Source organism: Alternaria infectoria (assembly GCF_024043175.1).
Source record: "Alternaria infectoria strain BMP 0036 chromosome Unknown scaffold_10, whole genome shotgun sequence".
Taxonomy (NCBI): Eukaryota; Fungi; Ascomycota; class Dothideomycetes; order Pleosporales; family Pleosporaceae; genus Alternaria; species Alternaria infectoria.
In genome coordinates this window covers 154414-176052 of record NW_026250699.1, presented here as the reverse complement: position 1 = coordinate 176052, position 21639 = coordinate 154414, and the positions used below count along the sequence as shown (strand labels likewise).

General features: G+C 52.7%; 8 protein-coding genes across 8 annotated transcripts; 4 read left to right on the top strand and 4 right to left on the bottom strand.

Annotated features, from left to right (window-relative positions):
- Positions 1-789: 789 nt before the first annotated feature.
- Positions 790-1708, bottom strand: J4E92_006500 (uncharacterized protein; the record flags this gene model as incomplete). The annotated part of the gene is made up of 2 exons (XM_051497867.1): positions 790-1447; positions 1548-1708. The coding sequence occupies 2 exons, from the start codon at positions 1706-1708 to the stop codon at positions 790-792; spliced, it is 819 nt and encodes a 272-aa protein (XP_051351593.1).
- Positions 1709-2479: 771 nt separating this feature from the next.
- Positions 2480-6718, bottom strand: J4E92_006499 (uncharacterized protein; the record flags this gene model as incomplete). Its single annotated transcript, XM_051497866.1, has 4 exons — positions 2480-2581; positions 2632-3441; positions 3489-4070; positions 4115-6718. The coding sequence occupies 4 exons, from the start codon at positions 6716-6718 to the stop codon at positions 2480-2482; spliced, it is 4098 nt and encodes a 1365-aa protein (XP_051351592.1).
- An 893-nt stretch (positions 6719-7611) lies between these two features.
- Positions 7612-8004, top strand: J4E92_006498 (uncharacterized protein; the record flags this gene model as incomplete). The annotated part of the gene is made up of 1 exon (XM_051497865.1): positions 7612-8004. One exon carries the CDS (start codon positions 7612-7614, stop codon positions 8002-8004), a length of 393 nt encoding a protein of 130 aa, XP_051351591.1.
- A 386-nt stretch (positions 8005-8390) lies between these two features.
- Positions 8391-9640, top strand: J4E92_006497 (uncharacterized protein; the record flags this gene model as incomplete). Its single annotated transcript, XM_051497864.1, has 3 exons — positions 8391-8531; positions 8658-8816; positions 8870-9640. The coding sequence occupies 3 exons, from the start codon at positions 8391-8393 to the stop codon at positions 9638-9640; spliced, it is 1071 nt and encodes a 356-aa protein (XP_051351590.1).
- Positions 9641-9820: 180 nt separating this feature from the next.
- On the bottom strand, positions 9821-11572 carry J4E92_006496 (uncharacterized protein; the record flags this gene model as incomplete). The annotated part of the gene is made up of 1 exon (XM_051497863.1): positions 9821-11572. One exon carries the CDS (start codon positions 11570-11572, stop codon positions 9821-9823), a length of 1752 nt encoding a protein of 583 aa, XP_051351589.1.
- Positions 11573-12030: 458 nt separating this feature from the next.
- Positions 12031-13656, top strand: J4E92_006495 (uncharacterized protein; the record flags this gene model as incomplete). Its single annotated transcript, XM_051497862.1, has 1 exon — positions 12031-13656. The coding sequence occupies one exon, from the start codon at positions 12031-12033 to the stop codon at positions 13654-13656; it is 1626 nt and encodes a 541-aa protein (XP_051351588.1).
- Positions 13657-15473: 1817 nt separating this feature from the next.
- Positions 15474-16196, top strand: J4E92_006494 (uncharacterized protein; the record flags this gene model as incomplete). The annotated part of the gene is made up of 1 exon (XM_051497861.1): positions 15474-16196. One exon carries the CDS (start codon positions 15474-15476, stop codon positions 16194-16196), a length of 723 nt encoding a protein of 240 aa, XP_051351587.1.
- A 3800-nt stretch (positions 16197-19996) lies between these two features.
- J4E92_006493 (uncharacterized protein) lies at positions 19997-21558 on the bottom strand (the record flags this gene model as incomplete). The annotated part of the gene is made up of 4 exons (XM_051497860.1): positions 19997-20393; positions 20446-21068; positions 21372-21378; positions 21551-21558. 4 exons carry the CDS (start codon positions 21556-21558, stop codon positions 19997-19999), a joined length of 1035 nt encoding a protein of 344 aa, XP_051351586.1.
- Between the last annotated feature and the right edge of the window lie 81 nt (positions 21559-21639).

The window sequence follows — 21639 nt, the reverse complement described above, 5'->3', positions numbered from 1 at the left end:
GCGCCCCGCTTTCTCTTTCTCGAAGCACGCTCGCTTACCACCAACCGGCTATCGGGCTCATCTGACGTTCTCTGATGATGTGTTCATGGATAGAGGACGCGAGATGCAGGTGTGCGTTGTAGATCGCGGATTGATGATCCGCTGGGTTGCGCGATGCTATCTGCCTAGGTGGTGTCCGGTGAGAGGGTAAATGTCTGCCTCGTGCAGCGGCATTTGGGCGCGCTTTCTTTGGGAGCAAGAGTCGCAGCTTCAAACATGCGTCATGCTAATGTGTTGTCTTAGCAATGCGTGTTTCTGATTACTTTCCCTTGGAGACCCGAGATGGTCTCGAGTATCGCGCACGTGCGAATCCTACATGCACGATCGCTGGGTGGGATGATCCAGACGTGCAAACGCCAAATCAAACCATGGGCTCGGGTTGCGCAACCTTTGATCCTTCTACTCTCGAAAGCTATCTCTCAAAAACCTGTGCTATTCGCCATGAAAAGAAAGTTGCCTGCATTTCCCGCATTGGCGCCTGTTTCATCGTTTGGAATCGATTGTTTCCCACGGTCGGTCAAGCAAAGCGACTGGGTGTCTCGTGAAGAATCTCGGAGTAGTGCGGCGTATGTGACTAGCAGGAAGGGTTTTGTGAGTTCTAGGAACCACCTATATCATGAGAGAGGCTTGCTATCAACATGAGTATTATTAAGCAAACTCGAGCATCCATTGGGCATGCTTAGTATTTTAGCAAGTCTAAAGTACAGTCCGGGCCATCCAGAAGATACACGGGCGACATAAGGGTATCTGTTACTTCTCTCTGATAGGCAACGGCCCCATGACATACTCCATCCTCGCAGCGGGCTCCTCATCAAATGTCTTTTGCAACTCTGGGTCCACATTCTGAGCTTGAGCCTCCTCCTCTGCGTCCTCTGCAGCCTCTGGCTCAGAATCGTGGACATGGAACACCTCACACATCGCCTTCCTCATTCCCTCTAGCCGGTCCATGACGTCATCTTCGGAAAGATTTTTGGGAAAGGGTACGATCCTATCTTCGCTTGCGGAAGTCAAGCAGTCCATCAAGAACTGTTTCGGCAGGTCGTGCATCCATTCTTTGACATCCGCCTTCTTTCCGATCTTCACTATGATATCGACAGCGAGGTGACGTAGTGAAGAGGCTGGGGTGGAAGCTTTGTATATATTGAAGATACACTTGTACGGGAGATCGTCGGGGTCGTCGTAGATGCGCAGGAAGAATTCGTCTAGAACCGCATTTCGGAGCAAAATGATTCCTAATTCGTTGGCGAACATGAAGACATGAATGAGTCTACCGAAAGAGATTCTCTGATCAGTGGTATCGTCCGGATCGAGTTGATTGAGGTAACCGGTCTTGAGGAATCCCAGGTAGATGCGAAAATTGCGCGGTGATACATCAGGGAGGCTGAAGTACTCGGATGAGTCATCCAGTCTACATTATGTCAGTAAGAGTTCGCTTGGTGAGGCTTGTGTGATGTTGTGCTGGATGTCTTCAAAGTGAAGTGATAAGAGAACAGATGATGTAGACTCACTGATCGAAGAAGTAGTCAGACGTGTTGCGTAGTTGTCTCAACGGCGCGTCGAACATTTCGCTATCGCTGCCATAGCCTACCTCCAGCGATATCTGCTCGGGACCAAGCCATTTGCTAAGATCTCCGGGGAGGTCGCTGCAAGGTACGAAAGCCTCCGACATCCTGGTTCCGAGTGTTGACGATGTCTTGAGTCGCGGTGTGCTCCGATGTTGGAGCTACGGGAGAGAAGACGCAGAGTCGCAATAGCCGTTATGGATGTTCAAAAATCGTCAAAGCGCGGTTACCTGGAAGCAAACGGTGAAGTGAAGGTGAACACGCGCACTTTCGAGGACCAGACATGGAAACGCGCACCGACAATTTTGTGTAAAGAGGATATTGGCGGCTAGACCGCGAACTAATATGGATCTACCTCATACAAAAACGCTGAACAGGTCTGCAGACTACGTTGAAACAAGAACTTGCAAAGCAGATAAACTAACGTTAACGTAGGCTCTAGAATGTTTTTTTCTCTCCCTAGGTTAGCGTGGATTTAGACAAGAAGACAAGACGACGATATCTGATAGTTGACGAAACGAGGTGAGACTTACGCGTTTGTAACCCTGGGGATTGATTTCGAGCAGCACTCCCTCACGTATGTTCATGTGAGACATGATGTGACGTGCCTACAACACTTCTACTAACGCACAACACACCTGCCTACATTGAACACCATGGATATCATCTAGCTAGCTATCCTACTTCATATCAACTCGTATCTGCGAAAGCCCCCATATAGACGCCTCGCTGTCCATCCCACATACCATGAAGCGGATGCCACCGATAATACATTAGCTAAGTATACTCAACGCCCAAACGACACACGATAATGCAGAGGTATCGGAAAGCAAACGAACGCCAAAACAGTGACATGTGACAAGAAGAGTGGTTTTGTCTTATCGACGTGGGCCGCCCATGCCGCCCGTCATGCGACCACCCCCAGAGTTGAGACTCTGTCGTACGATCATTTCTGCCGCCTGCGCAGCAGCAAGACGTTCCTGTTGTTCGTCAGTAAGGGTGAAGATGGAAAAGGAATGGCGATGGGTACCTTCTGTCTGCTCCTGTCCTTTAGGTAACGCTCTGCCTCGGGCCTCATTCTCAGTATCCTCAAGATCATGTCATCATTAGGCTCCGCCTGTGCTTCCTTTCTCTTTTCTTCCTTGGCTTTCTTCATTGTGCCTAGATTGCGTGACAACATGATGGTCTTGTGTTTCCTAGTCGGCATACCGACAAGTCCCGCGGCACCACCAAACTGATGGCCCATAGCAGGCGGCGCCGACATGCGGTTTAGGCGTTGGGATTGTTCTTGCTGTCGTCTTGCGCTAGCCGCAGCCATTGACTCAGACGTACGGATCAAATCTTCGGTAGCTTCGAAGTAGAAGAAGTTGAGGTTCTGAAGCTCATGGTACTTGGGTGACTTGAGCACGTCCATGGGTACACCCTCAACATTCCCATCCTCATCTACAGCGTGGAAGAAGTCGAAAAGCATCTTCAGCCACTTGAACACAATGTCAAGCTCTTGTTGTGTCAGCGGGCGCTGTTGTGAGAGCTTGTCGGATAGCGGAGGTACGAGTAGCGACTCTATGGTCGCGAGTGCCTCCTTCCAGAGTCTTGTCATAACCATGATCATTGCAGCGTCTGTCAGCGTCTGTTTCATGATCGCGAAGTTTTCGTCAAAGTAAACGAACAGAGGACCCAGAGCTTGTGTGACATCCTGCTGTGTAGGGCCTTGAATGACAGACATGGGCCTGGCTTGTCGGAAGTTTCCTAAGTAGTTGGTGACCTTCGATGCTACGCCCTTATTGAGCAAGGCATCAAGTGAGCGACGCGAAAGCTTGTAGCCGATGAACGATGAAAGCTGCCATTGTTAGCGCAAATTGTGCATTGTAATGGCAATTTGCCTACCTTGTCCGTGATCTTCCGTGTCATGTCACGCTCAGTCCTCTTAAGTGTTCTGAATGACTTGCCGAAGTAGAACTGGATATCGTCTCGCTCGCCTTCCATGCTCACACGCAGCAACAGACGACCCTGCGTATCCAAGTCAAGCCAGTATTCTCGGGGCATATAGTCCCGGAAGTGTGATGGATCGAGCTTGAGAGACGTCCGGCCGACGCAGTCATGGTCGCCCATAGCGTCCCAGTCCCAGATTGTTGCAACGACGTTCAGCGGGCCATTAGTCGTGATGTCAATTGTCTCGTCCCAACGAGGATTGAGGTTGCGGTAGATGACCCGAGTCTTTGCCAGACGCTTTTGATACTCATCACCAAGCACGACGTATGGGTCACTTAGACCATTCATGTCGCAAGCTTTCAGGTCTTCAGCCTCGATGATTTTGATGGTGAAGACGAAGTTGTTGTTTCGAAGGCGTTGCGTCGGGGGTGGGGAATGCTTTTGGATGACTTCGGCGCACGCATCGACGCCAATCTCGCGCTCGAGCTTATCTAGTTGCTGCATTGCATACTCAATGTTGTTGAGTTTGACGAGCGACTGTATTCGTAAGCATTGAACATGTCATTGAGTCGAATACTTACCTCTGGGTAGAATTGAAAGGGCTCGACCTTCTCTTTCTGGCTGTAGAAGTCCTTGACCGTCGACAACCACTTCTCTGATTTGGTCTGATGAGCGGCGGCCTCCTGCTCAGGAGTCAAGCGATCCATCTCCTTGGCGAACTTCTGCTCAACAAGTTCGCAGTATCTTGCAAGTGCGACACCGATCGATTTCGACACAGCAGTCATGAATTTGGCGTATTGGACATCGTTATCCCAGTTTAGTGAGACAATCTGCTCGATACTCTGATTGAAGGACCGGAAGACATCCACGACCGAGACACTGTGGCGCTCCTCGTCTGAAGGAATGGGGTTCTGCGACTCGATCTGGAATTGGTCTGCCTTGAAAGCGTTGTCAACCCACCCAATAAGGTTTTGATCCGTCATCTGAATCCATCTCCACACAAAGTCCTGTAGCTGATCTTCGATGCTAAAAGCAAAGTTTTTGCCTGGTAGAGCATCGCTGTGTATGCGGCGTATCTCAACAAGCTCTTTGTACAAGTCGAAGCCATCCTGTACGGGTACATCCTCTCCTTTGCTTTGAGCAACGTCCATGATCCGAGCGACAAGGTCGCGCGCATCTGCGGCGTAAGAGGGAAACATCTTCTCAACGAGGCAATTCATGGGACTAGCACCCATAACCTCTGGGTTTTTGCGGTAGCGCTTCTGTATCCGCTCGCATAGCTTGACCACAGCACGACCCAACTCAATGACATGGTAGAACTCCCACTCTTCTTTGGTGTCCGGGATGTGCTTCGCTAGAAGCTCTCGATACACGTCACCAGCCTTGTCCCTCAGTCCGTGACGTAATTGTTCAGTGAACTGATCCATATCTTCTTCGGTGCCGGGGAAAGTTGGGTCGTCGTAGATATGGGTCTCAAGGATGTACATTACCGGTCCAAGTGCAGGCGGTTTGGTGTCGTATACATGCATCATCAGCTCGTACAACTCTCTTAACAGGCAGTCGTGCAACGTTGACAGAATCTGTTGGTTGAGAGTGTAGTCCTGGATTGTCCATTTCGTTCGGTCAAACAACGATACTTGTACTGGAATATGGCTCATCCGATTGGACTTCTTGTCAGCTGGCGGTGGTTCCTTGACATAGTTGAAGGCAGCATCGAGGGTATCCAGACTGATGTCTTGGTTAATGTACTTGTCGCGTATGACGTCTAGGAACAAGACGAGACGGGAAAATTGTGGTATCCTCCATCGGAGGGCTATCTCATTCAAAAGCTCAGCCGATTGTTTCGACAGTAGCTTCACAGACGGATTCTCGTTGGTAGCTTCGGACGGTTCGAGATCGTTGTCCGCCAGGTCATACGTCAGTGCTTCATTCAGTATCGCACGATAAGTGGCACGTGGATCTGAAGGTATGAAGGTATAGGATGAGCTATCATTTGGGTCGTCGTTGAGGCTGAGCCCATTCATATCCACAGACTGGTCAATGACATATGAGGAGCCGTTCTCAGACGACATAGAACCCTGCCTCGAACCGTCCGAGTAGCCGGGGTCCAAAGAAGCATTGGGCTTGAAGTGTGGCACAGATCCGGGTGAACTCTTTGCGAGCTCGGGGTTGGACTGGATGATTGCCAGTATCATCTGCGAGAGGTCTGGCACCTCTTGGTTCTTCCATGCCTCGTACGCCTCCTCGGTATCGAAGTCGTCACTGTTCAGCGTCTTCTTGGTCATGAGACTGAGGTGCGCCTGATATGTCTTGAGATCCTGCAGCGCAGCCTTCTCCGTCCAAACGGACTTGTATCGGTTGATATCGGCTTGTACATCGGAGTACCCTACAGCGAAGATGCGTGACACTACCAAGACGAGGGGCATGTCCTTGACTTCATAACTTCGCGGAACCTCGACTTCGACTGTTGTGCCACCCTGACCGCCATTGCGCTGGTTCTCCGCCGCCAAATCTTGGTCGTGTACGAGCAACTTCTTCTCCATCGTGGCCAACCGATGGGCAAGTTCGGGTCTGTCCTTTTGCCAGTCATGGTCTTTGAGGCAAGAGCTGACAAGACGTAGGAAGAGAGCGACGTGCCGATCTACCATGAGCTTCCAGCTGTCATCTCCGGGCGCCTTCCCCTTTTGCAGTTCCTTTGTGGCGTTGGAGTAGAAAATCAGGAGAAGATCCTCGACTCTCCTATCTTTGTCCATGTTCTTCCTGAACGACGGGTCCTTGAATGCATTGAGGAAGACGGCAAAGGTCCGCTTGACCGTGGCATCCTGGAACTCAGGCATGCGCTCCTGCCCCATCAACACCTTTGTGATCCGTTTGTCCAGTGCAGCCATGAAGTCGCGGGGGAAGCGCGTGCTCTTGGAGTCTCGTATGAGGGAGAAGTCCTTCATGAGGTCGTTTATCGAGGTCGACGATCGCTGGACGTGTTTGGGCGCGGCGGGCACATGTTGCACCCGCTTCTGGCGGGGCTGGAGGAGGTATGCGAGGTATGCCGCGCGCAGAGCATAGAGATAGGCATCTTGGGCCGTGACGGGGCGCTTCCCCTGGGCGTTGGCTGAACTGCGTCGTCGCAGTCGGTCCTGGGCCTGGAGGCTGTTGATGCGGCGATTGCTCCCCCGGGTGCCGTCCATGGTGGAGTGCGTGGGAGGATTCAATGGCGTGGGTGGAGGAGTGCGGCCGCGGTTGGGCGCATGTCACGGCGGTGGTGGTGTAGTGCGTGCTCCCGGGCTGCAGCTGCCCAGTGGGATGTCCTAGCGGGGTCGTGCCTTCTCTTGCAATTTCTCCTACAGCGTGGCGACTCTGTCACTGGCCCTGAGCCGTCGTATTCACTCTCGACCGAGGGTTGCTACTGCCGGCGGTATCTCTGGGCGTCGCGTCGTGGCCGACGTGGTTCCTGGTGGCGCGGAAGATCCACCGGAGTGCGTCACACGCTGTTGGGTGCAGGGAGCCAGGAGCCTCATATCGCGCTGACGGGGTCCGGCCACCTTGAAACATCGTTTTAATTAGCCGCACGTTTCTTGCTTGATAGCGCCATGTCAGCGTCGCTGCTAAACAAACAGCCGTTTTACTAGTACAGATGCCCTCATCTGCACATTGCGCATCTTATCGCCATGGTACCAAGCACGTGCTAGCTATGGAGAGCTTCCGCTTCACCCACGCGTATCGATAGCGCGCCTCTACCATCGCACCTCCTACCACACACACGGATGCCCATCGCACATTGTAGCACCGGCTTGCTGGTATAGCCCGCGTTGAGTGGTGTATGCCTCCAAGCTCGGCACCCGTCGGCCCATTCACACGAAGGGCAGGAACTATGCCCAGGTGAGCGCCTGCTGTCCCCTACAACACTATAGCAGTCGCGTACCACAGCCTGTGCCTCAGAACGTCGCCTTGGTCTCCTTGACCGAACATACAAGCCACATCCAGCGAACCGGTTCGTGCCAGCTGAAATCTACTCTACCTACCCGAACACACTGGCCATTCGCGTCAGACGATACACTCGTACCACCGCCTCCACGCCATCATGCCGGAGTCGCAAAGTCCCACGAACGCCGCCGACCGGCCCCGCCTTACCGAAGCCCAAAAGAAAGAGAACCACATCCGTTCCGAGCAGAAGCGACGCGAAGCGATTAGAGAAGGCTTCGACCGACTTGCCTCAATAGTACCCGGCTTGGAGGGACAAGGCCGCAGCGAGGCAGTTGTGCTCGGGGGTGCCATCAAGCTCATGCGCGAGAAGATTGTGGAGCGACAGCAGATCATCGCCGACGCCAAGGCGAAGGGGATCGACACAACGGGATGGGAGTTGGACAAGGACACGATGGAGGCGTGCGCTAGGCAGATGGAGCGAACGCTGGCCGAGGAGCGACAGGCGGAGAAGGAAGAGAGCAGTAATGGTGTTGAGGTGAAGAAAGAGTAAGAACGCATGCGTTCAACACGGTATACACGGGATGAGAATGGGCTGGGGTACTGGAACATGCGTACCAGGCGTATACGCGTCATATTGCTAGGAAGCAGCAAGACACCCTTTGACTTTCCGCATAAGTCGCGTGGGGAGACTCTCCGGTCAGAAGTAAAGTGCATTTCTTCGCTATCCTCAAATCAAAGTGATAATTAATCCACCTAAGACTTGCGACAAACTAAGATCAAAGCGCATCCATGTAGTAGACATTCACCCGTGCACATACCACGTGCTTATCGATAAGACCCAAAATTATCTTTCACATGAAAGAAGCCCCACCAACCACCAAACTAACATCTTGCATATCAGCCTAACCCGATCCAACCCCAGTTCAGCATTCCATCATGGCATTCAGCTTCGGCTTTTCAGGCGACGACATAGAAGAAGACCCCAATGATGTGCAAGAGCAAGGGCAACAGCAAACAACGACAGATAGCAATGTCCCACCGCCTATTGCGGCCAAAGCACATGATCTCGACGAGCTGGTAGGTATGCGCTTTTGTATTATGTATAGACATGGAAAGCCTCTTAGCTTCTTCCGCTTTCTGACCATTCGTCTCCCATCGCGGTGACAATACTATTCTCAGGAGCGATACTGACAATCGCTCTAGCTAGCCAGCCTCCCAGACAAACTCTCCTACTCAACCATCAACATAACCAGCCCCAAAGGCTTCACAACCCGTCTGCCCCGCCGCGAACTCTTCGATGTGCGCCTCCAACTCATGGCTGAAGACGATGGATCTTCCCAAACACCTCTGACAGGTCTGGATGTAATGCCTCCCTATCCCCTCCTTCCATCCACAAAACTGACACTCACCAAAAGGACTCCGACCTCCGCCAAAACGTCTACGAAGGCGGCTACAAAACCTGGGAGTGCAGTCTCGATCTCGTCCGCTACCTGCTCGATCGTGGACCGCGGAAAGATCTCGATGACCTCATGCGCGTCGGTCATGTCATTGAGATGGGTTGCGGGTCTGCGCTGCCTTCGCTTCTCCTTTTCCAGTACGCGGTTACGAACCAACTTGGGATCTACTTCACCCTCACAGATTACAACGCCGACGTCCTACGGCTTGTTACTCTCCCCAATCTACTTCTGACATGGGTGGGTACGCTAAGTGCTGAGGAGAGTGCAGCGCTATTCCCTGAGACGGGCAATCCGCTGTTGGGACCGGAGGAGAGTAGCGAGTTATATCTTACTCCTGAGATCCTAGCAGCTTTCAAGAAGGCGATGGGTGAAACTGGGATTACGATGACGTTTATCTCGGGGTCTTGGACGCCGGTTGAGAAGCTTCTGGAGATGGTTCCGTCGTCTCCGGATCTGAATACGTTCATCTTGGGTTCAGAGACTATCTACTCGCCGGCTTCGCTAACGGCGTTTACGGATGCGATTGTCGCGCTAATGGGACGGGTGAAGACGGGCAAGACGATGGTAGCGGCGAAGAGAGTGTACTTTGGTGTTGGAGGTAGCGTAGATGGATTCAGGGAGGCTTGTGCGCAGAAAGGGTGTGTGGCCTACGAAATGGAGTTTGAAGGCCTAGGTGACGGAAGCGATGGAGGTGTGAGGAGATGTTTGGTTGAGGTGCAGATGTATTGAACTTTGTAAAAATAAAGGTTCATTGCGGTCATGAGTTATTGATGAGATGGGTATCTAGGGATGTACCAAGTAGAAAAACATAACCAAAAGGAAACTAAAGACAGTCTTGTGAACGCCGTCAAAAAATATCCAAGTAATGATCCAAGTTTCTCCAAATCTGCCGGTGTCGAGACGATCTTACTACTTCGCCCTCACGGTGACTGTCGGTCCAGGCAGCTCCCTTCTACCCTCGGCTTCATCGCCACCACGCATAAGCCTCTTGTACGTGTCTCCCTCAACCCTCATATGCTCTCCGCGGCTGACCTGCAGCCTGTCCACGCCCTTTCCAATAGCATCAATGTGATACTCTAAAGGCAGATCACTTCTATAACCCAGCATCTCTGGCGCCGCAACGCCCTCTCGTAAGTTCTCCAACTCGGCCTGGATCTCCTGTAGCTTGAGAAGTGTGCCTGACACATGATTGACCGCTCTCTTGCGATAGGCACCAATGTTGGCAAGTAAATTGAGGGACTTGGTGTTGGCTTTCACATCGCCGCGGTTACCCCCAAGTTTTGTCCATAGGCTAGAGAGAAGCTCTTCTTGTCTGCCCGTTATCGTCTGGTCATCGCCTGTTGCAATTTCGTAGATGGTGCCTAGTCGCTCATCAAGGTTGTGCAGAACAAGAAGCAGAGCTTGAGCTGTTTCGATAAGACGCGTAATCTCGTCTTTGTTCTTGCTGACGTGTGAGACGTACTGGTCGAAGATGCGTTGTTGGAGCGTTGGCGGTGGCGCGACGAACGCACCCGTGACCTGGTTAATGACTCGGCCAACGGCGCCAATGGAAGCCTCTTTCTCCGAGATACCAGACAACACGTTCATGGTCCAGGTATTTGTCGCAATTACACGGTCCATAGCGGCTCCTATGCGACTGTTGTAACGAGACAGATCGACGGAAGCCTCGTTGGCTGTTTGTACAAAGTACTCGAATTCATTATCCAAGGCCTTGCGGCTCGGAAGACGAGAGTGCTTGACAAGAATACGCAAGTCGCGAATAGCAAGCTCGGAGTTCTTGATCGTGGCGGGCAGAGCAGAAGTATCTTTCGATGCGTCCAGGATATCCTCGAATCGACTTTGAACATTGATGAGCTCCTCGAAGTCGGCCTGAGGTTCTGACGTGTCTAGCATAGCGCATGCGGGGATGATGTAGGAAGAGCCTGGTATCGCGCAAACAGGCCCCATTACAGCGTTCGATACTGTGGATCGTAGTATCCCGGATGCTAGCTGGATGCCGAAGACTAGGATGCCAACGCCGAGGGCGACCCCTAAGAACGGCTTGATGAAGTGTCGCATCGCGTAGGAGAAAATGTCCAGGAAGTGGGCGAGGAGTGGTGCGGCGACGTTATCCCAGAAGAGGTTCACGTAGTGCCATGGGCTCACTTCTTCCTGGTTTTGTTGTGGCGCTTGCGGGTATCCGCCGGCAGACCCTTTCGTGAAAGAGCTGCCTGGTGCAAGGGGCGAGTCTGATGGGCGGTTTTGGGTCGCGTTTCTTACTCGGTTCCGCGCCTGGGATTTTGGACCTGGCGAGCCGCTGTAACCACTTGGCGAGTTACTCATGGAAGGCATGATGAAGCTCGGCTCGGATGCGTCTTCTTTTGGTGTCCTGTCGGATCCTATCCTTTGCGACTGGCTGGCTTTGGTCCGACTTGCTGGCTTCCTCACGGGTCGAGCCTGCGTTTGCGCCGTAGGTGTTGACTTGCTGAGGTGATTGCGCTTAGGTCTGGGTGTCACGGTCGTTCGTGGTTCTTGTACAGTTTCTTTGTCAGAGTCCTCTAGTTCCAATTCGCTGGCTTCGTCGCTGGCCGAGTGAATTGAGCCTTCGTTACCGGATGCGTAGTCAGCGTCGCCCCAGCTACTGCCCAAGCTGTGTTCGAGTCGCCGCGAACGTGCGCTCATATTCTAAGTTGATGGTATCTAGGTCTGTGACGTAGGGCTGACGGTTGGGTGGGTCAAGGTAAGAATGCAATACAGAGCAGGTGGTAGTTATAGATTTAGGCAGTGGTGTGTCTAGTGATGACCCAAACTGTCTCACTGACTGCCTTTGTGTCGTTGTAGGAGGCTGGGTAGAACAGGTTGCCACTTCCTACGTGTGACGTGGGGCCTGCCAATCAGGCTTCCGGCGCATACTGTGTCTTAGTGCGTCGCAGAGACATCAAGCACTTTTGTTGTTAGTGGAGTTCCAGAGCGATGGCCCTAGCACTGTACCTGTAGTACCTGACTGCGTTCGGGGTTTAAGTGGTGTTGGCGTACAGACGCGTCGACGTCATGTTCGAGCTCGCGTGCGCCAAGACGACTAGCCCAGAAAGTGCATCCTGAACAGCACGCGAAGTTGGTGCAGGAGTCAAGACTTTCCGATGTCACTACGCCAGCTTTCCCTCGCGCTACGGACTGCAAGACGGGCGCAATTAGAACCAACGAGGTGGCGCCAACATGGACGTCTCTTCGCGCGCAGCTGCTCTTGCTCCGCGCCCCACCAGTTGCAGCACACGGTGACCGTCTCGTCTGAAGCACCCGCCAGTGCGCAATTGAACCCTACAGCCGGCACCCCGCCTACACCTCCTCTCGACCATCGAGCCCTCGCGCAAACACACAATCTCTTCATCACATCTCCATATAGCCCCGGCTCGCCGCTCATCCTTCCCAACGGTGCCTATGTCTTCCAGAAGTTGCAGTCGTTCCTGCGAGCGCAATATCCGCAATTCGGCTTCCAAGAGGTCATCACGCCCATAATATACAAGAAGTCGCTATGGGAAAAGTCCGGGCACTGGGACAATTATGCCGAGGACATGTTCAGTGTGCAGGGAAGAGGGACAACGGCGCAAATACCTGAAGCAGAAGGCGGAGAGGACGGCGAGTTCGGTCTGAAGCCCATGAACTGCCCCGGCCACTGTTTGCTGTTCAGGGACGAGATCAAAAGTTACAGAGATCTCCCAGTCAGACTCGCCGACTTCAGCGCTCTGCACCGGAACGAGATCTCAGGCGCCTTGACAGGACTGACCAGAGTCAGGCGGTTCCACCAGGACGATGCGCACATTTTCTGTCGGCCAGACCAAATTCTGGCAGAGATTGAGCAGACGCTCAAGTTCGTGGGCATGGTGTACAACACGTTTGGACTGGGACCCTACAAGCTGCTTCTCTCGACTCGGCCCAAGGACAGCTTCATCGGCACCATCGAGGAGTGGGATCGCGCGGAGGAGCAGCTGACTACCGCGTTGAACAACATCGGAAGCGAATGGGCAATCAACGAGGGTGACGGAGCGTTCTATGGCCCAAAGATTGACATCATCTTGAAAGACTCCAACGGCAAGGAGCATCAAACGGCAACCATACAGCTCGACTTCCAGCTGCCGCAGCGCTTCGATCTGCAATACCAAGCATCGCCAGAAGAACTAGAGGCAGGACCGCAGTCGTCTATGGATGCAGGTCTGGATCCGGCTCTTCGCCGGCCCGTCATCGTACATCGCGCCATCTACGGTTCCATCGAACGCTTCATGGCGCTACTGATCGAACACTATGCTGGCAGATACCCGTTCTGGCTTTCGCCTCGACCAGCTATCGTCCTATCGCTGAACTCAGACCCTAAAGTTCTCGAACATGTCTCGCGCATTCAGTCTGTCCTTTCCGGTCTCACACCCTCTGACGTACCAGCCACGTCCGCGTCGTCACCCAAGCCCTTACCGTTATCGACTATACACCTGCCCATCGATGTCGATACGAGCGACCGCTCGCTCGGGAAGAAGATTGCTGAAGCAAGGACGAAGAAGTACAATCACATCATTGTGGTTGGCGGCAAAGAGGTTGAGAGTGGGAGCATGAATCTTCAGATCGTGAACCAGCCAAATGAGGAGTCCACTATCGAAGCCCTGCAAGCCTCCTTGGGAAAGACCCTCACCGAGAGAGAAATATCAAAGGCTACCGTGAACGTCGACCTAGACTGCGCTAGGAAATACTTCGAGAACCTGGCCAACTCGTTCTTGTAATGTAAAGTCGACTCGGATTCATAACCTTGTCTATGTTCAATCGTGTGTTGTTATGGCTGCCTTATGTTTAGTCTCGCTGTGGTCTCTGCTTTTATGTGCAGTTCGTAGTTACGCGCTGCTAACAATAGCATATAGCACATCACTTCTGGGTAGTAGCCTGGCTTGCTGAGAGAGAAGGCAGTGGGAGAATGTACAAGCCTTGCCAATGCTATCATACCCCGTCGCCTTGTCAATCAAATCGCGGCATCTACGTGGGAAGTCTTCTGGCATCTATCGAGGGTGTCGCATGTTATCAAGGTCGAGTTGTCGGTTGGTGTTTTTACTCTCACTTTCACTTTGACGTCCACTCTCACCGAGCGCCCGCCAAGACAATTAGTCTTTGCATGAGTACCTTCGAATTCCCTCTCCGTTTCCAACCGCGTCACCAGACCTTCGACAACATTCCTTTTCTGCGACTCCATCTCAAGCGATGGCGACTGCAGTGACCTCCACTGACGACGCCGCAAAAATCCCAGAGCCGATACCCTGTGCCCATGTACCCACAAAACCACCAGCGTGAGTCCAACGTAACCTCAGCCGATACCTTTTGCTAACAGTCTCAGCCATGTATACGACACAATCATCACCGTCGCGGTCGGACCCGACGACGCCAAGAAAAAGTTCAAGATCTATCGCGGGCTGCTTTGTCACTTCTCGAACTACTTTGATCGCATGCTGAACGGCTCGTTCAAGGAAGGTGGCTCGACCTATCTACGTCTGAAAGATGTCGATGCTGAAACCTTCAACGTCTTCTACTATTGGCTCAATTCAGGTGTTGTTGACTGCATGGGCAATGCGGCCGAGCTCCACTGGGCAAAAGCGATGACTGTGTACATCTTCGCCGACTTTCATCAGGCGCCTATCTTCAAGAACGCTGTCCTGGAATCCCTATACACCCACTGGCTAGTAGAAACTACCGTCTATATTGGTGTTACAAAGTTTTTGTACACCAACACATCTGAAGACGACGTCATGAGGAGGCTGGTTGTTGATATAGTGGCGGCAACCTGTGATTTCCAGCGATGTCATAGGCATCATCTCGTCGATTGTCATAAGGAGTTTCTGACCGATATCATTGTGGCCTGTCGCGAACAGTCCCTGATCCCAGGTCATGCAGCCAGGCTTGATGGAGACGCTTGGCACGCCAATATGCGGAACAGCTTCTGTAAACGATATCATACGCATCGACAGAGGGAAGCCCCATAGAAAGATTTCAATTCGTAAGTCAACCTCTTAGTTGTGGCAGCTCCTGATAGTCGCTAATCCGATGTGCAAGTGCACCTATGACATGTTATGGCCAGCTTGCTGTCTTCCCTTTCTGATTATATAGCACACTTTCAGTCCATAGTGCAGGTAAATCCGTTGGCTCTTCTACGAGTGTTTAAGCGGTGATCGCTGCCCACTTCCACTCTAGAGATACGTCTTAGTGTATTCATGAAGGCTATCCGAGACTGTCCGATCGATTTTGACTCCACACATACCACTCTTTTGATTTTGCACTCCATGATCTTGCTATGAGCTCACAGAACCGTGGTGATAACTCAAAACATGGTATATGTACTGATGATTATGCTGTCCACCCCCCGCCTAGCAACTGACAGCTCTTCCAGTTGATCATGAGAAGAGTACAAACGCATCTTCACCTTCACCTTCACTTCAACTTCTTGGCTCACAGAATATGCCGCCCACAAAGAGATACGTGAGCAAACTTTACGCCCTTTTAAGTTTTTACCGACTACGTTTGCACTTTCCTCAACTAACGCAACTCCGACATCGTCATGGTGAGCAACCCACCAGTACCGTGCGCACACGCGTGGACCGCGCCTACCATCACCAACAAGCACGACACAGTCACGATCAATGTCGGCTCCGGCAGGAATATCCAGCAGTATGACCTACATGTCGAAGCACTCAGAGCGCGCTCGCGACACTTCCATGAGATCTTTCCCGCCTCCTCCGACGAGGAGCGCACAGCGATCCACCTCGCGTGCTCTGTGCCAATGCGATTCGACGTCTTCGCCAACTGGCTTTACAACGGCAGCCTAGACTCCAGCAATGACACCAATTTAAGATACCTCTTCTTATGCGAACTCCACGTATCTGCCGACACCTTCGATATCCCGCTCCTGCGCAACAAGATTGTGGATGTGTTCTTCAACAAGCTTTTGCGCGACGCCCAGCCACTGCCATACGACATCATGAAGTACATCGAGGAGCATCTGAGGGACTCTGCTTTGAGAACCATGATGCAGGACATCATGCTGAACTGCGGTGAGACGGAGGACATGGCCGAGTGGAAGGTCAACCTTGCGAAGGGCTTCAGGATGGAAGGCGGTAAGAACAAGGACGTCGCTGAGACAATTGGCAGGAGTTCAGATTTGAGAGAATACTTGGTCGCATTGAGGGGTAAGGTATGCGAGAAATATCACGAGCATGTAGAGAGAGATGAAATGGTGGTGGGACGTGAGGAGATGTGGTTCTTCGACCCACCTCTGAAATAGGCGGAGAGCACTTTCATGTAGTATAAGACGTCCGACATATAGACGATAACGAGGTCAGAACGGAAAGAGTGGGATATCGTAGTGGAATTTGATACATTCAGTTGTCATATTGTCCATACGAACAAGGTGATCTAACCGAACTTGCTGAAACTCGGTCGCTAACATTATGATCCCTGACACAGTATAAGATGAGTCGAACTATGCTCCATGGTATGAAGGACTGTACTCGCAATGCATATGCGGAGGTTGTGCATACTTGGGCAGTTCTTTCCAAGACTTGCGCTAGCCTGACGCTAGCCTTCGTTGGGTAAGACTCTGATTTATCTGGCTGACGTCATGAGCGCGCACAATGGAATCCGACTATGCTCATCTCAAACCGACATGCTCCAAAGATGATCCATGAAAGCTCCCATAGCTCTTCCTAGCCTCTTCCGCTGACGATCGGGGTATATCCGCACAACCGCAGCCATGCAACGCCGCGCAGCGCTTGGCCGCACCAAGCAGAGTGTGGCGTACGGGATTCATTGTCGCCCAAAGCACTCCTTTTTGTTCGGCACTCGCTGATCGGGAATGGCGTCCTATTAGTTACGCAGGAAGGTGCTGGACAGCGGTATAGGATGAAGGCAAGCGCAGCCAATCGCGTGTACGTCGGTATGTAACAAGACCGAAGAAGGGCGGTGATGAGTCCATGGTGTACACCGCAAACGGATCCTTCCGGTCCTTTTGTAGCTCGAGACTACTAAGACATATGTCGCAAAATACAAATTCTTGACAGCATCGCCGCCTTCAACGGAGATTGAAGCGTACCTTATCTAGCACGCGGCTGATAGGCACAGGTTTCTCGTTCACAAAGGATACTTCGGAGTCGGTTCGTTCGTCTACGAGCGAAGCTCGAGATGCCGGTGGCGAAATCTCCGGATCAGCCGAACGCATCGTCAGCCATTGGGTGACAAGCATACCGAGACAGACTGAACTATGCATTAGCGTGTGTTGACCACAAGGGGCGGATCGTAAACTTACTATCAGCGAGGCACATAAGCAGACAAGCATGACTCATCTTCGCGAAACTCCAGGCGAGAAACAGGCTGTTGTTGCACAAAGTGACAAACAACATGAAGCCGGAGCCAACAACGTTTCGAACCAGCATGACTCGCAGGTTGTTCCGAGAAGATACGGCCCGTCGTGTTCCTTTCATCCAAAGTCGGAGTCTCTGCATCGAGGAGTCACTTGATGTACCAGCAGTGTCGCTTGCGAGACTGAATATCCTAGGTGCCGCTGAGCCCAGTGCTGGTCGAAGCTGCCATACGAAGATTCCCGTGAGAACAGTGTTCATCAGGATGTCCAGCACAATTATCGCGATCGTAGCCGGCCGCTCGATGCCTATCCTGCATTCGCCTGTCTGGTGGTTCAGAATGGCCATTGGGTTGACAAACTGCCATCCCATAATCGCGAGAAAACCACCCGTGACGAAGATCCCTCCGAAGACATACAGCATATCCCTTGTGCGATCCACAAAGGGAGCCCGTACGATATGAACGCGCTCCAGCAAGAAGAGATATCTGTATGTGGTTCAGCATCCGGGCTTTGGGTGAGCGTCAGGCACGAGTAAACACTTACAGTGCTATTTTGTCCGCGCTATACATGGCGATGCAGACTCGTATGGCAGCATGACATTGAGCATCCGTTTGCAACCCCAGTCCAGCTATCTGTATGGCTGTGGCAAATAGAAAGGCCGAGCAGATGAAGCCTTGCGCGAACACGAGTACATCCGACACCCGAGTTTTGGACTTCTGGCCAGCCATGCGGCCTGCTCGATATCCTACCAAACAGTTAGTAAACGTTCTGAGAGACCTCTGGATACGAAAAGGTCAACATGAAATTCGAATGCACTTACCCTGGGCCAACGCGAGAACAAATGCAAACAGAATGCATATGATAATCACTGCCACGCGATGTGGTGGCAGCTCATCCAGGTTAACATGTTTGTGGCTTTCGTCCCGAGTAACAAGGAAAAGCGGAGACATTGGCTGCGCAGCCACACCAGCGATGGGGATTTGCGCAAAAGCAAATAATATCGCAAAGGTAGAAGATCGCATCAACGCTGCCAAGGTGTCCGTTGAGACATGGGGAGTGGTCTCACGACATATAGGTTCACGAAGCGAGCTCTGATCAAGTGTTCAAACTAATTTGCGTATTACGCCGTGGCAAGACTTCTCACTCAACGTCAATCAATCACAACACGGTATATCCTCGATCTATCGGATCGTAGGGCAATATGTCAAGGGCTAGCGCATCAGTGGACGAGTCACCGCTAAAGCTTACTTCAACGGTTCCGACGAGGGGAAGCTGGAGACAACTCCGTAGCGCCGAGCTGGCACCCCGTAGCGAGCCTTCCACGCGCTATGGTGCGGAGACGTTGCGCTACAGCCCTACTACTAGACACCGTTGGGCTCTAGAAGTCTTGATCCGCTGGAGAGTTTTGACCGCTGCTTCATGAGATGCAGAAGTCGCTTCAGCCACATGTTTGCGCCTCCAAAACGACCACCGTGAAGGCTCTGGTTTCCAAATACCATGGTGGCATCTGAACGAGGCTATGCGCGTAAGCTTACGGCGACGAGCTCCGGAGATTCCAAGAGGCTTGGATCTCGGGTTGGGAAAAGGACCGGATGCCGCACGCCCCGGGCTTATCATCCAGGGCTGATACAGAGAGAACCTTGGAACCTTGGAAACCTTCGGGACGCGCCCTTATCTCTGGACCCTCAAGATGTCCAGCAGCCATGTCATCCCGTAGTGGTAGCCTTCGTCATCGTTGGTTTCCGCTAAGTTCTCTCACATGTTATGGCTGTCGTTCCGACTCCACCTTGGCTATGTCACGATGCAGAACAGACATCGTGTAGTGTATGTTCTCCTAGGTCGCTCCACTCGTTTTGCTTCCCAATAGACTAACTAATCAAGTGTTTGCAAGCTGCAATAGGGTTTCGGCCTTCTTTTTGGGCGTGCTCGGACGAAGAAGACCGGGATATCTGGAAGCCGTCAGAGGTGAGCGAAGGGTCTACCATGTACCCCTCAAGTATCTTCTGTAAATTAAATCAACCGCCCAAGCCCTTTTAATGGCCCTGGGCAGAGACATGTAATCTTGCCAACGGTGCTAATAAGGAACGACAAGCCCAGCCTCCCCTATCGGCCGTACCCTTCACTGCGCTGGGAATTTACCTGCGTAATACCTATATTCAGTTAATGTTGTCCCACGAATGAGAAGTCTGAGAAACATCTGTAGCAATCACTATGTATCCTTCGACCGTGGCCGCCGCCTTTGTTACTTATTGGACAAAGACAAATGGGTGGTGATCATCTGTGACTGAAAGTCGTCTCCATGGCTGGCACGCGATGTACTGAGCAAGGTAGTATGGTCGGTAGACGAGAGCAGAACGCAGATACAGCGGAGCTAAAAGCAGCAAGTGTCACGTAGCATACCGTTATGTGTTAGCATGGAGCGCAGGTGAATATGCGTACAAGGGTTAGTGTTTGTTTGGTCTATGTAGAGTACCTTGCTGTACATGGTCGCGCTTCGCTTGGAACGTAACTGCAAGTGCATACCCGTGGGCTGCCTCTCCACTACCCTAACAGAACTTCTCCATCGTCCATGACCTCAAATCAGACTCTGAGCCTTCCCTACCGATAGCCATTGGCTCGATCGATGTCCGAATCCGTCAGTCGTCCTTACAAGAATCGTGTATGTTGGGCAATGCTGAGGTTTCATTGTACCAACAGGCGAATGGAAAGACGCTCGCTCACTCGGTCTACCAGCCAGAAGAAGTATTGGCATCGGCAGCTGCGGTAGTGTCGTCAGCCCAGTTGCCGCTCGACTCAACCGGAGTATCACCCCAACCGCCAGCCGCAGCGGTCGAGCCACCGGCATCGCCCCAGTCACCGCCGGCAGCCTCAGCAGGAGGCTCAGGGCAACGCTTCTCGCCATGACCGAAGTTGTTGCAGTTGCGGCACTTCACGCGGGACCAGTCACGAGGCTTGGGGCACTCGCGAGAAGCATGACCCTCCTCGTCGCAGTTACGGCACTTCATGACACGAGGCTTGTCGCACTCGCGCGACATATGACCCTCATCTCCGCAGTTGTGGCATGCGCGACCAGGACCACCAGCCATGGGCTTACGAGGCTGAGTGCACTCCGTCTTGCGATGTCTGTTAAATGTTAGCTTGACACTCCAAAATGATCGACAAGAGTTCGACTTACCCAGTCTCGCCGCAGTTGAAGCAGGCTTGACCACCAGAGCCCTGAGGACAATCGCGCTTCTGATGACCCGTCATACCACAGCCGAAGCAGGCACGATCGCCGCCACCGCCACCTCCACCAGAGGGGCAGTCACGCTTTTGATGGCCAGTCTGACCACAGCCAAAGCAGGCCCGATCGCCGCCACCGCCGCCGTTGTTGTTGTAGCTGGTAGTGTTTGCAGTAGAGAAACCACCCGCAGAGCCCCAACCGTCATTGGCAGTAGTCGTAGCGCCGCCGAAGGTGTCACCACCAGAGCCGAACTCGTTGTTGGCGTCAGCAAACTCGTTGGTGCCGCTGAACTCGTTGCCACCACCGAAGCTTGTAGCGTCACCGCCGAAAGTACCAGCTGGGTTCTTGGCCTTCTCTAACTCTTCGCGCTCTTTGGCTTCGGCCTCCCGGTGCTTCTTGGAGTTCTTGTGTCCGTTCCAATCCTTTGTGAGGATCTCGCGGTCGCAGAGCTCGCAAACGGAGATACGAGCAACATGCTCCTTGGCCTTGGGGTATGGGTTGGATACCATGGTCGAATACAGATTAGCCGGACCACGAGCCATGATGAGGACTGTGGAGGATGTGAGAGAGGTGAACTAGACACAGTTCGTTAGCTTTTTGCACTCCAGAGACGGCAGCAGTGCAGTGAAGCGCGACAGACGTCGGTCGAGCGCCTAGAGAATCCAGGCTGGAAGCAGCTTGAAGCTCGCGGTCTGCGCGCGACGCGTTCAAAACTGAGTGTGCGCACTTGCAAATTTGCGGAGCAGGCTGACTGGGCCTGGAGACCAACGTGTGAATACGCCAGAGGTGAGAGGAACTTACCTTGTATGAGCAGAGTATGCGTCGCAGGCGGTCGACAATGAGGTGACTGTCTCTTGATCGTACAATTGGTCCCGCACGTCGTCGCTGGTGAGGTGGGGTCGCAGGAGTGGAGGTGAGAGCGTGGGAAATTTTATATAGGCAGGCGCGAGGCAGTGGACCCTGCACCAACGACAACAAACAGACGAAGCGAGACCGGGTAGGAGCCGAGTGATACAATGGAAGACGATGGAAACAGTGAGAGAATCGCGATGATGACGCTAGCATGCATGACGGGTACCTGCGCAAGAAATGACCGGGCGCCGGGAAATCTCACGGTGAGAGATCATCGTGAAGTCCAGTAGACGT